The 13,930-nt window shown below is 40.3% G+C and overlaps 1 protein-coding gene across 1 annotated transcript in view; it reads right to left on the bottom strand.

Moving 5' to 3' along the window:
• PRKAR1B (protein kinase cAMP-dependent type I regulatory subunit beta) overlaps window positions 1-13,455 on the bottom strand; it is a 99,837-nt gene extending 86,382 nt beyond the window's left edge. The window contains exons 1-2 of the mRNA XM_075718679.1: window positions 13,272-13,455; window positions 185-355 (exon numbers count right to left, since the gene is read on the bottom strand). Of these exons, the coding sequence (XP_075574794.1) occupies window positions 185-355; window positions 13,272-13,448 (348 nt within the window). The 5' untranslated portion in view covers window positions 13,449-13,455. The remainder of the gene's footprint in view (window positions 1-184; window positions 356-13,271) is intronic.
• Between the last annotated feature and the right edge of the window lie 475 nt (window positions 13,456-13,930).

Raw genomic sequence — 13,930 nt, 5'->3', positions numbered from 1 at the left:
GGGGAAAGTACTTAGTCAAGGAGGCAGCAAAAGAACTTGAGGGTGAAGAAGATGGTCAAGCCATGCATATGCCCACATGAGGACATCATCCTACAGGATAACCCATGATTCCAAATTATGAGCAAAATATGAGTCACTTGATTGTCCTGTACATCTCAGAATCAGATAGATGGCAACACATTACCTTTCTGACGTAAGAAACAGCATCCTCCTCCGTGTACACCTCTGCACTGACCCCCCCTCTCCTGCGTCGAGCTTTTACCACTGGGTTGGGAGGAGGAGGGGAAATCTCATCATCATGAGAATCAGACTGGGAACTGGATTTCTGCCGAGCCAGTATTTGTTTGCATTCTTCCTGCAAGGCAAAAAGAGTCAATGAAACACCTCTTACCCACGTAGCTAACTTGCTGGATATATATTCAATTCACTCTTCTTTTATGACTCTCAGCAACCCCTTCCTTTCTACATTTAGATGACTGTCAATTTACACATGTGTACTGCTGAAAGAAAATTAAAAATTTAATGTGAGCAGCATGAAGGGCTGACACTAACTACAATGTGTGTACAGGTATCATTACTCCAATACTTGACCTGTTCAACTCTTTCTTACACATAATGGAAACCAATGTATTATAAACTGCAAACATATCATTGCAGCTACTCCTGGCTGAGAAAGCAAAAGAACACGCCTCTGTTGCTTGCTCTCCAACATCACAGCTGTTATTTTCTCAGTTGGCTTGTACGTATCTTTGTCTCTTGTACAGAGAACGTATCAGAAGTCACGTGTCAATATATTAGATAGGTTTCTTCATCTTGCTCTGCTTTGCAGGCTCACTGTCACTAGAAAGAACAAAGATGCTCCCTACTCCAGAGCCTTTGCCATATAAGAGATTTACAATCAATGGGACTACTTCCAAGCAAGAAGATCCAAGGTGGGCTCCAGAGGACTATATAAAATGATGGCTGGCCTAGCACCAGCTGGCCAATAGAGAGGTTATTCTCCAAATTTCACGCTTATGGAACAGAAAGTAAAATACAAAGGGGAATCCCTGAAGAGATAGTAACAAGAGCAGGAAACAGTATAGAAAACCTTCAAGAAAGGATGTCAGAGTTGCAAGACATTGTCAATTCATACACTGAATTATTTGACCTTTAAAGAATTGAGACAAACAAGATTACCTGTAATTGTAGTATTTTCCCAGAGCCCATCTCCTGCTCTACAGCTTCCTGGGATTCAAGGGAAAGCACACAGGAGTAAAATTCCCTTTGCATCATCCATATCTATCAGCCAAAGGAATGGGGGCCTGTCTGCTCATTCCCAGCCCACCTCCTTGCCCCTTGGTACCACCTCAGCCTGGCATCCTGCTCCCAACACACCATGCTGCCCTTTCTACCTCTTCAGTGCCTTCATAGCTCATTCCTTAGAGTCTTCATTGACCCTTGCCTAAGGCAAGGGAGAACTGGAAATGGGATGGACAACATGTCCAGTCCTCAGCTTGTCTGATACAGGAAGCCAAAGGGCACGTGCAGGAGAAACACGAGCACTGTAAGGAGGCAAGCTGACCCATGCCGCAGTAGTCCAGTAATTTTATTTGATATCGTCTGTTACATTGCCGTAGGCATAACCTGCACCCTGACAGTCTCAGGGCATGTTGATCAATGTACAAGTAGCCAGCTATCATCCAGTCACTCCCTGAACAACTCCAGTATTTTTGAGGCAATTCAGATTAGCGGCGTTGTAGGCTACCCAAAAGAAAAGGCAGTAATGCTGATGTCCCTACGCACCCCATAAAACCAATGTTCCTTTGACAGGGATGCCAGAACCTGGCCTCTCTCTTACACAACTAATTTCCAATGAGACTTTCCAAACAGAGCTAATACACGGAGTCAGTGGGGGAGGGAGGATCTGGGAGCACCAGCGCTAGACATGTGGCGGGTTACCAACATAGCCAGTTGGTCTCATTGACAGAGGAAATGAGTTACAGTTAACTCATCAGGTATGACACCAGAAAAGAGTGGTACAGAAAACTGGCACAAGTTCACAATTTTTAGGCTTGCAAGAAAAACAGATGATTAATATATGTTTTGCCATTGATGTTTACAAATGTCTGACAAATCCAGTCATGCCACTTGTCTTTTCTGGTCTTATTCCAGTTTCTTTCCTCACCATCACTGATAGTGCCCCTTTCATTAACCTAAGGAGTCTTTGACACCAATCTTTGATGTATTATTGTTACTTGAAATAAATAACTAAATAGTATTTCCCATGCTCCATAATTCAAATTAACAAGTCACACATTCTTGTTTTGATTAAAGGACTACTGAAATATTTAAGAGACAAGCACAGAGATAAAATGAGGAGGACTGGATAAAGATCTGACTTTTCAAGGTCCTGACCTGCCTCAGAAAGTGCCAAGTTCTTTCTGAGATCAGTATTTTTTTCTTAATTGGGATTACAACACCACAACTCCTGGGCCATAACACAGTTGAGCTAGGTGCTCTAACCAAAAAACAGAAAAAAAACCTGGTTTCAAATGTATTAAATCCTTACTGAAACTTTTTTATTTCCAATTCAAATTTCAAATAGCAACACTTGATACATAAAAAATGACTCAGCTAGATTTTCATATTGTGTAAGAACTGCAAGTCCTATTTAAGCATTCTCATCAACTTCTTCCCTACTCCTCTGTCTCTAGCTTCCTTAACTACAATTATGCACTTGTAGAAACACAAATATTTAAAATACAAATGTGTGCTGCATATTATCATTATATTTAATATCTAGCCATCAAAACCCAACCTATGACTGAAGAATTTCAAACAGTATTACTGGCTATTGCAGCTTCTGTATCTCTATGATAGTGTTAACATTCTCTGTTTATATTAAATGAACACAACCAAATGCACCTTCTTAAGCTTAACTGAAAGGTAATGAAGATCTTTCTGGAGAGTAAGCAGCTGGAAGTATACTAAAAGGTAACTACAACAAGAAGGCAGTCAGGTAACTATTTAATGGTATGCAGCACTTACACAGTTCTTTTTATACATAGCATATTTACTCATAGAGAAGAGTAGTAGTTTGCCCTATTTGAATATCAAATATACACCTCTCTTTCAGTACACATTGTATAAAAGGCACTTCCAAGGAATTAATAAATAATATCTCCTCTGCCCCAGCACAGATTTATACACGAAAGAAAGCTCAGTGAGATAAAATTAATATCACAAAGCATGCTCTTAAACCCAAATACCTTTTAACGCCAAAAAGATATTAAAGGATTATAAAAGTGAGTTACCATATGATTCATTTTAAAAGGAACTCTCTTCGCTACAAACTCCTTTTATATAAACAGCAGATAGTTGACTGGCTGGCTTTTCCATATGCCGCTATTTGTAGTCTAGGTAGGATTTCCATTACTGAACTAAAGAGTGCCTTTTGAAAATAAAAGCGTATGCTCTGTCCTGGATTAAGCTTTCAAAAAGCCGTCTTCCATATATCCTGGGGTGAAACTGCACAAATACAGCAAATATTTTAAAGGAGGAATGGACTCTCTGAAGAATAGTTCTTCAAACACTGATCTTCAGATACAGCTTGATGTGAACGCTTGTGCAGAACTCACTTTCAAGTAAACACCTCACCATCTTTTGTTGTCATGACAACAAGCGATCTCTCTATTTGGATGGCACAGATAATTCACAATCATGTTGCCCAATTATGTCCACCTTAAAATGAGAAAACACATGGAAGACATAACTGCGAAACGGTGCAATTGCCTTTGAACAAGCCCCAGTGAGCACCTTGTTCTTCCCTTTACACCAGTAACTGCACTGGCTGTCGTGGAGATGCTCCTGACTTGTAGGACATGTAAGGTCTGATCCAGTTATCCATAGTCCAGTGTCATTTTGGGTGACCTTGCTCAGCTTTCAGCTGCCAGCTGAGGAAGACACAAGTGTCATGCTATCCTGTGTCACATCTACCAGCCCCAGTGGACACTGCACATAATTTAGGGGGTCTTAAATGGCAGTAGGGGACCACGTGTGTGCCGCTGACTGAAGCCTCCAGCGTCACTGCCACAGTCCAATACAATGATATATTAACACACCCCAAATCCACAAAATGACATTGCTGTGTGGCAATAACACCCTATTTCATATATACATAATCTAATCCTACTTCTATTCCAACCATGTTGCAAGTGACCAAAAACCTAGCTAAAGTTGTGAACAAAAGTCTTGCCTGGGATTTCTTGGGGAGATAGATGGTGAAACTGAAATACCATCGCTGACTTCAATGATAATAAACTGGAAAGGAAAGAAAATATACCACCATTGCCTCAAATTAAAAGAAAGAAGAACCAATAAATACAACTGCAGTGACCCATTTATCTTTTGAATGTCTGCCTTCAGCTAAGACATTTGTGCTACAAGAGGCTGAGGTATAAACCACAAGAATTTAGCATGCTGTCCTCAGCGTATGGGGTCATTGCCTTTCCCGATTAATGTTTCCATGAGTTTGTAATGAGCTTAAACACTGCAAGTGAAGCGGCTACAATGCCAAGCCAGTTTCTAGGTTTGCCCTTCCCTTCAGACCGCTGCTGAAGAACACACACACTTCCTGACCCAGAAGCTTTCTTCTCTCTTGGCCGGAGCATTTCCAAACAGAAATTCTCTTCCAGTAGTTCCTCTCCTGGTCTCTCCTTTCAGGCTTTGTCACCACCTGGAAACTCAGATGTTTCAGCTGAAGGAAGGACAGCACCTGAGGAGGCTCCAAATCACTGCGCAGCTTTACAACATCACAAGATGACTTTTAAAAAGCAAGTCAGCCGTTCGGTATCACTGCTCACTATCTCTGCTCTGCCTCCTACAATTTATTATTGCATTTGAAAGCAACACCACAAAGTACGCTCTAAATGCAATATTTTATCTTTTTATTTTTAACTCAAGTGCACTTATAAAGTTTTTTGACTGACAGACCTGGAATCCGTTTTCTATTTATCCACAGAAAATGTGCAGGATACTTCATGCGCACGTAGCTAATCTCTCTTTGCACTGGAATTGACCCAGAGGAGATGCTTTCAATACAGGAAGGTTTCTAACACCGTCCCATCACTCCTGGAGGCTGACACAATGATTTATAGAAACTAATAAAGGCCGAAGGCAAAGCACTCCACTTTGTTGGAAGCACAGCACTGACTGATGCCATCACTAAAAGCTGGAGAAATTCAGGAGGTCTTAATGTCCTTTCCAGTCTTGTCTTTGTCACGCTGGACAACTCTACTATCTTTGTAATCGTTCAGCCTTGTAATCGGAGACTTTTCACACAATCCCAACTATTGTTCCACTGCCTTCCTGATGTGAAATGCCTCCTTTTCTTCTACAGCATCACTAAGAAATATCTTTAACATCCACCCCTCCTACCAACATATTTATCCACTCCATAGTTACCCACCACTTTGACTACTACTACTGCGTCCTCAGTGGCCTCTCTGTATCTCAGTTCATTCCCAATTTCCAATCTAGGCAAAATTCTCCTGCCAAAAATCCACCTACTCTTCTGCCGCTCTGACTGCATCACTCGCCTTCCTCAGTCCCTTCACTGGCGTCCTTTTACCTCCTGCAACAAGTTAACACTTCTTGTCTTCCCCTCCAGTGTCTTGCAGTATCTCAACCCATCACCACCTCTCCCCTACTTTCTTACATACGCCTCACAGTGAAGTAAGAGTGGTTATGTTACAAAACACAGACCATATTTTTGATACTTAAAAGCTTATATAATCAGAGAACCGTAGCCAACACTTCTGATTTTTCAAATCCAGCCAAATAACAATGTATGCACACGTACCTTGTATAAGAAGAAACATGGCCACAGAAAAACTCCTAAACTAAAACTAAAATGCTAAATATTATGCCATATTTTTCAGCAACAACTGGAACACCTAAGTCACTCTGAAGTTTCTAATCACGATATGTAATGCCAAAGCTGCTTATTTATTTTTCATTCCAGCCTTCTAACACAGCAGACCCTTAATCCAAGAGAAACACCAATCTCAGTGAGGCTTACATGTAAGAGGCAGAAATGGAACATCAGAGCATAGGAAGAGATAGCTGATAACTGAGGTTATCAACAAAGAGGGAATCATAAATGCTGGTATGCCATTTTGCTCCTTAAAATACTTCTGTTGTGTAGGCCCCCTTAACATTTAGAAGCATACCATGCCCTTAGATCAAATGTGCTGTTGACAGCAAGGTTGGTTATTCAAAACCTTGTGTTACCTCAGTCATTTCAGAGTGGAAATTGTCTCTAAAACATTTCTACATTTTCTGTTCCTCAATAAAATTCTACTCAATTTATTCTAAGAAATTATCTGATGTTAATACAAATATGAAAACGTGTGCTGGGCTGCCCATGTTAAATGTAAACTCAGCTTTTTTTTTCTCTCTTTCATCCTCCTCCCTTCTACATGCATTTCATTTTTAAACGTGAAACAACTTCTGTGTGCTATGAGTGCCTTTACTGGTACAGGGGTATTAAGGCTAGATAGCAACTTGAATTGCATGCTTGGGCAAGAATCCCTGTGTCCCCCTTAACCCTTCAGTGGGATGCTCACAACTCATTAAGTATTTTTTTCTTCACAATTTGCCAATAAATCCAAGCTAAAATAATTATGGACATGTTTTTATTTTGAGTTTCCCATAGCTCACTTTCTCAGTTCCCTAGTGTCTTGCCCAGGGGTGATGGAGCTGGCGGGCTGAGCTCCCGGGAGTTGCAGAACCTCAACAGCTTGAGCTTACAAAGCTGTCAGGGTACAGCTCCAACACAGGCTGCCAAGCAGGCAACCACAGAGGCACAGACCTCAGCAGAGCACACCGGAAAGCAATTAATTCCCCTGCCTATGCATTTCAAAATCTAAGGTCCTTTTCTTAATTGAAACAAAGTCAAATCTCAAATAATCTTAAATCTGCTGTGAAAACTGCAGTTCTCCACCCAGTCTTACTGGTGCCCAGTCAGACAGTCTCAACCTCCATCCTATGTGCCTAATTAAAATGAATTCATGCAGCACTGAAAAGGTATTAAAAAATAAGGAGTCATCTTTTTCTGCATTTAGAACATTAATAAGGAACTACTTGAAAACTAACTGAAAAACAAAAGCAAAATTCATCCTTATATTGGAAATCTGGTTTGATTTGTATAATTTTTTACATAGTCTTTCTCCTTGCTATCATTCCTATTTGGCATGCCCCTTGGTTTAAAATAATTACTGTGGGAAGACAGAAAAGGCTTAACTACCTCTGCTCCTCAAGTCACCTCTTACAACTGAAAGAGAATAAAAGGAAATAATTTTGAAGATAATTTAGTGCCTTCCAGAAAAGCTACTGCCTTGCCTTGGCTAAGCAATCGGTTGTAATGGAAAAGGTTGGTAGCTGTCAGAGCGTCTTGCCCAATGCTCTGACGACTGTAAAACACCGAAATGAGGAGGAATTGCAGGACTACAGCCTCAAAACGCTCACATCCCTGAGTGTGGAGTTCTACCTTGTCCGAGGTGAGTTGCTATGTAGTCTGACTGGCCTCTCAGTAGATTATTGAAGGATTTGCTGAGCTGCAGACAAGCAGAAGGGTAGGTACTCAGCCAGTTCTGCAGCCACGGACTCCAACACAGACAGGATTTATGCCTGGGCAAACTCTTTTTTAAAAATCAATTGGTAAAATAAGGCTTGAGGGCCCCTACATCTGTTTGGGAGCCTATAAGAGGCTGCAGTCATCTGGGGGCAAATATGTGTATGTACCTGCTCCTAGCTGTAAAGGCCCATTAGTATCAGGAGCTTTCCCAAAGTCTGCTGTGATGTAGTGAAATCTGCTATCAGACAGTGCCTGACTCAGCACCATTTTTAACTTTACATGAATTTGGCAAGGTATTTCATTCATGTGTTTAAAGCTAAGTATGAACCTGTTTCTTTAAAGTCACTTAGATACTTAAAGATTAACATGGATTAAGTATCCTGATGACTGTATAACATGATAGCTTGAGATGTGAAACAAAGACGACATCCAGACAGACTTCCCTTCTTCTTCCATCACTGCGCTCCATTGTTGTTAGTTTTTGACTTTGACTTTAAGACCGGGAAAGCTACTCACACTTGTAGACACACAAAGTAAACAGGGAGCTCAGCGATGCTCTAACGTGTTCTGCACAAGCTCATAAGAGCACGGCTTCACTTCTAACCCACCACTGCGTTGCTACCAGCGTCTCGGGTACCTCAGGTATGTTCCCACGTGCTTTAGCAACGTTTCTGAGCACCGAGCGCATGCTGCCTGACTGCTTTGCAAGCTTTGAAAGACACAGAAATATTTGTCGTATTAGTCTTTATCAAACTGCTTAGTTAATGTATTTTTTTGATAGTTTTTCCTCCGTAGGATTTTCCTCCCAATCCATAACCTCTCCCCAGCTTATCTTAAAGGAATGAGTTATACTTAGCATAATCACCTGTACTTATAAGAATTAATTTCATTCTTTTGCCCAGGTTCTGTTGGAAATTATTGATCAAAAATTTTCTTGTTGTGACAAAATGTAAATACCTGGAGAGACTACTGTTGCAGAAGAAAAACCTGATGCTCAAATTTTGATGCTCAAATACCCTTGGTTCTGAAACTCTTTATGATAAATAAACTGTATGTTACTAACAGTGAGCAAATTTGTAGTTTACTACTCACTTTCTTTTCAGTGCTAGTTTACAGCAAACCTGACACAGAAATGCCTTTATTTATCTGACCAGGTGTGTGTGCAATACTGTCCAATATCGCCAGGTGGAGCTACGCAGATAATCTCATTTTGCTTTATTTAATTACATACAGTAGAGTCCAGGTTTTTCTAAAACTCTCTTTTTGGATGGTACCTTAAGACATGTAGCATCAGCCTGGGTCCAGAAAACCACTGCCAATCCACAGCAATCCAAGACAGTAAGTTCAGTGTGTGCAAGACGGTATTTCTTGTCTGTGCACAGGGCAACAGAAGGGACCAGGAGAGAGCTCAGGCCCCGAAGATATCGGCAAAGACAACCTGGCTCAGCTAGCAAAGCCGCTGCTCTGAAATACACTACATGCAAAATGTCTTCAGCAAAGTACTTGGTAATGCCTAAACACATCCTGCACGTTCCTGCCGCTTCCCCCTCTTTTGTGCCATTTTCTTCATTAGTTCTACTCTTTATTATATTTTTTTCTGCTGAACAAAAGCCTAGCTTAGCCTGGCAAGACAACTCCACCTTTGATCATATAATCACGGCACTAAATAGCCTGACACTAATGAAAGTTTTGCAGTCTCGGTATAGCTGAAAATACAAGGCTTTGCCTGTAACTTCTTAGTAATTAACTTTTTTACATAAGGTAAGAACCGGAAATAACAGATGGGTTCCCTGGGTTTTATGCTATGCCTTCTTTAGTCCTCAAGTAAACAGGACCTAATTACAGCTGTTAAAATAATGCCACAGTTTCTTAGCTAATAGCTATTCCCCAGCTCTAAAAAAGCCAATTAATGCCCCTAAGGGAAACATTTTCCTCACCCCATCCACCAACAAGAAGTTCTATACAGTCACAGGGAAATATAAAACAAATTATTCAAAAAGAAACATTACATAATTTTTAAAATCTCATGTATCTAAACCATTTTCAACTCTTTTCTGTGCTCAATGGAATGTTAAGAGATTTTTACAAAGTAACTGTTAGCGTGGTCAGAGTAGATAATCATCTTGAAGTTTGTAGGTCACAGTATATAAAAACTGACTTGCAAACTTCAGAATATAACAACTTAGGCTGATTCCCAGCAATTACTGGCGTCTTAAGACAAGCAGGTCCTGCTAGTATTAAGTGAATAGAAAAATATCTATTAAAGTTCTCCTACAATTATTTTCAGAGTTATGTTTTTTAATACTGTACTTGATACAAATAAGCTGCAAACTTAAAAAGGCATCAGACATTTCTTTCTAACCTGGGCACTTCTCCAGCTGAAAACGACGAGTGCAGAATCAAACATCAAACCTCAATCTCTAGCACTTTATTCATAAGTATTTATTCATGTTTTCACTTTACAGCCCTCTTAGGCCATGTCAATTTGAAATAAAAAATGGCCTAGCCATGGACCTGAATACTAGCCCAAAACAATCCACATCTCTCAACTATTAGCTCATTCCCTGGCTCTGTTCTGAGCTGCTTGAACTCACTCCTGCCAAAACAAACCTGCTCCTAGACATATTAGACCTAAGAATTATATTTGGGGCCAGTTAGTGTCGTGGGGTCAGGGGTTAGTCCCTGGCCCTTCTTCATTTAGCACTACAGATGGAGGCTGAAGGCAATGGACCTAACTCCGATGTCATCAGAAGTAAGGTGAAAAGCATTTATGATATGGTCTTATCTTGCATATGATAATAAATATGGCTTTTCTGAGTTGATTTTATGAGATGTAGTTAAGAATTAGCAAAATGAAATAAACTTTTTTTGTATTCACCTCTGAGATAGCTCCAGTACATTGATGGGGATCGAGCTCTACATGTTTTCCATAAGCTCCTTTTTTAACCAGTTGAAAAATATCCCACACTTCATCTCTAAACTGCCCACATGAATTTTTGACAGATACACTGTTATTCTACTGCTCTCTTCAGTGGAACGTGTCTATTTTAATGAGTTTGGAAAATAACCCCAAAACACCACACTTTGGTGGAAAAATGCATGACTACGTTTGGAAAATTGTGCTTAAACCCAAAGATTTTCACTCCTCTCCCTACACAGGACCAAAATTAAAGAAGCTAATAGCAAACATGCCATATCAGTGTATTGCTCATTCACATACAAAAATCTGTCAACAGGGAATTGCTAAATTCACAATTCAATTAAAATTCTTCAGAGTACCTATATATGACAAGTGTCTTCTAAAAACAGGATAAAACTTATGGAAATGATTTCTCTATCTTTACAAGCCTTCCTTCAACTGTTATTATGCAACCGACCAAGTCAAAAAATTATCCCGCAGCAGAAAAACCTCCACAGTGCAATTCCTCTCAAAAAAGTCCTGAGAGGTGGTTGGGCAAAGAAGTCAAACTGCTGTAGGAACAAGAATTACAGTGCTGGAAACCTCCAGAAGCATCCTAAAGCCTTTAGAGTCAGCAGGCTTAGCTCCCAGGCTGCTTTACAGAGCCAGTAGCAAGATTGCTTCCTTCCATACTGAGCATGATGTTCACCAAATTTGATGCCTTGAGTCTGGTTGTTTCTAAATCATCTCCTTTCATTCTGAGACAAATGATATCCATCAGCTTCTGTGTTTGCATGTCCTGGTTTCGGCTGGGATAGAGTTAATTTTCTTCCTAGTAGCTGGCATAGTGCTGTGATTTGGATTTAGGAGGAGAATAATGCTGATAACAGGCTGATATTTTAGTTGTTGCTAAGTACTGCTTATGCTAGTCAAGGACTTTTCAGCTTCCCATGCTCTGCCAGGTGCACAAGAAACTGGGAGGGGGTACAGCCAGGCCAGCTGGCCCAAACTGACCCAAGGGCTATTCCATACCATACGGCGTCATGCTCAGTACAGAAATGGGAGACTTGGCCGGTGGGCAGCGATCGCTGCTCGGGGACTGGCTGGGTATCGGTTGGCGGGTGGTGAGCAATTGCATTGTGCATCACTTGCTTTGTATATTATTATTGCTGTTATTATTACATTGTTATTATTATTGTTATTATCATTACTATTTTACTTTATTTCAATTATTAAACTGTTCTTATCTCAACCCAGGAGTGTTTCTCTTACTCTTCCGATTCTCTCCCCTGTCCCACCGGGGCATGGGGAGTGAGCAAGCGGCTGCGTGGTGCTTAGTTGCTGGCTGGGGTTAAACCACGACAGCATCCTGATCGATACCCTGCTACAGAATTCTGGTATCTGCTGTTCTTCAGGAAATAATAGGAGGTAACATGAAAGAATATGTAATTTCTCAAGGGTAGGAACTGCCTTCCTGTCTCAGTTCTGTGTACTGTGTTAAGATCAATAAAGCCAAACTCCCCCAGTACAACTCAAGTAATCCCACTAGCTATGGAGAATATTCTAAAATACTACAGAATATTTTAACATTTTTTGCAAAAATGGTGTGTATTCAGAAGTCTAGAATATGCAGAACTAAGAGATTTTTCTTTTTTAATAGTAAGCATTACAATTAAAAAACACCTTGTACTTCCTACCCCTTCCTGATGTTCCAGGCATTCTTACTGGGCTTCCACCAAATGCAATGTTTGCATTTTTTTAAAGCTACACAAATTTGGCATATACTCGCCTATACAAAAAATTATCTGAAAAGCGGACAATGAGATGTATAAAATGCTTGTATCACCTGTAATATATGAGCTGTATGTATTATTCACTACATATTGTTCTTTCTCTGTCCTTACAAAATCCTGTCTCTAGAAGGAAAAAACTAAATAAAACTCATGTCTTAAGCCTATAAACTTTAGACATTTCCTTCAAAAAAGCAAATAATTCTCTTCTTAAACTAAGTACCTGAATAAAGTCTCTGGCAGACTGAGAACTTGTATAACCAACAACTTGCAGCCCTTTTCTCCCATTTATTTCTGGAGAAATTCCATCCCCAGAGAAAAGTTGTGCTCACACAACATGCTCGTCCTGCAAAAGACACCCATAGTCTTTAGTTAGGATTTGTCTGAGAATGTTTTAAAATGTTTCCCCCTCTATGCCACTTTTGAAGACAGTGTATGAAGTCTCTCTGAATGCTTCTCTTGTTGGAGGATCCTGGGATAAGCAATGCAGACAGGCTAGAGCAGTAAAACTAAACGGCAAACTTTGATGGTTTTCAGAACTTGCTCGTTCCCTGATTTTGTTCAGTTTTAGGGGAAGGGAAAACCACATCACCTGACACTGGAATAAACAGAGAATAGCGTCTTTTGCTCTCACAGACAGGTTCTTCCCATAGATGAGAGTTCAGGACGCCATGCATCGTAACACAAAGTATGCTTCTAACTCTTTGGGTCATTTTTAACACATGCAGTTTGCTGAGAAATTATAATCTTGGTGTTATGCACAAAGAATTCTATACAATAGCCAACAGTATAGTAGACATCAGCACATAAAGGGCTGGTTTTTTTCTTCTAACAGCCTGTTTTTTAACAGTAGCCTGATAATTTAAAATTTAAAAGGAAAAAAGTACCAAAATATTTGAAACTTTTTAAACAATATTTTTTGGTTTAAAAATCGAAAATTATAAGTCACCTGAAAATCACTGACCTTTTCTAATTTTTCAAAGTGTTCTCTGAGGAACTTCATGGGTCGGTCTGGCTTTGCTATGCAAAGGTTTACAATGCACTCTTTTAAAATCTGTTGGATGTTGTGCTTCTGAACATAGAGTTCACATCCCTTCAGGCTCTCGTCTTCTTCCACATTGCAGGAAGAAGCAGCAGCCATCTTCAGGCTTGTAAACAGAAAACAGACCTAGGTAAGAAAATGGTGCAAGAAAGAGGTAAGAGACAGTTGCCAAATCTTTTGTCAGAGAGATCTGGAGAGGCAAAGACGTTCTAATATTGCCTGTTGGCTGTTCAAGAGCTATCAATTCTGAACGTTTTAATGTTCTGGGGTCGTACGTGGAAATGCTGAATTGTGCCATCTTTGTACAATCAACGTACCGGTAAGTAAAAAAAAAGAGCATTTTAACTCCTAGATGGCAGTCAACCTTTGGAAATAATGGTGCAATTAATCATGCAAGGCCATGAGTTTCAAAGACAGCTATTAAATGACGGCGTAAAGCCTTGCCTTTCTGTTCCCTTGGGGACTCCCTTCCCATCACCAGAAACCCACTTTCCTGCACCAGAAGGATTCTTGGTAAATTTTAGCATCTCCCCCTCTTGCAGCGAGCAACCCTTCCCGGTCCCGGGGGAGATGGGGAGGAG

Source organism: Pelecanus crispus, chromosome 11 (genome assembly GCF_030463565.1).
Source record: "Pelecanus crispus isolate bPelCri1 chromosome 11, bPelCri1.pri, whole genome shotgun sequence".
Classification (NCBI taxonomy): domain Eukaryota; kingdom Metazoa; phylum Chordata; class Aves; order Pelecaniformes; family Pelecanidae; genus Pelecanus; species Pelecanus crispus.
The sequence above is the reverse complement of the archived record's forward strand: the minus strand, read 5'-3'. Positions and strand labels throughout refer to the sequence as shown.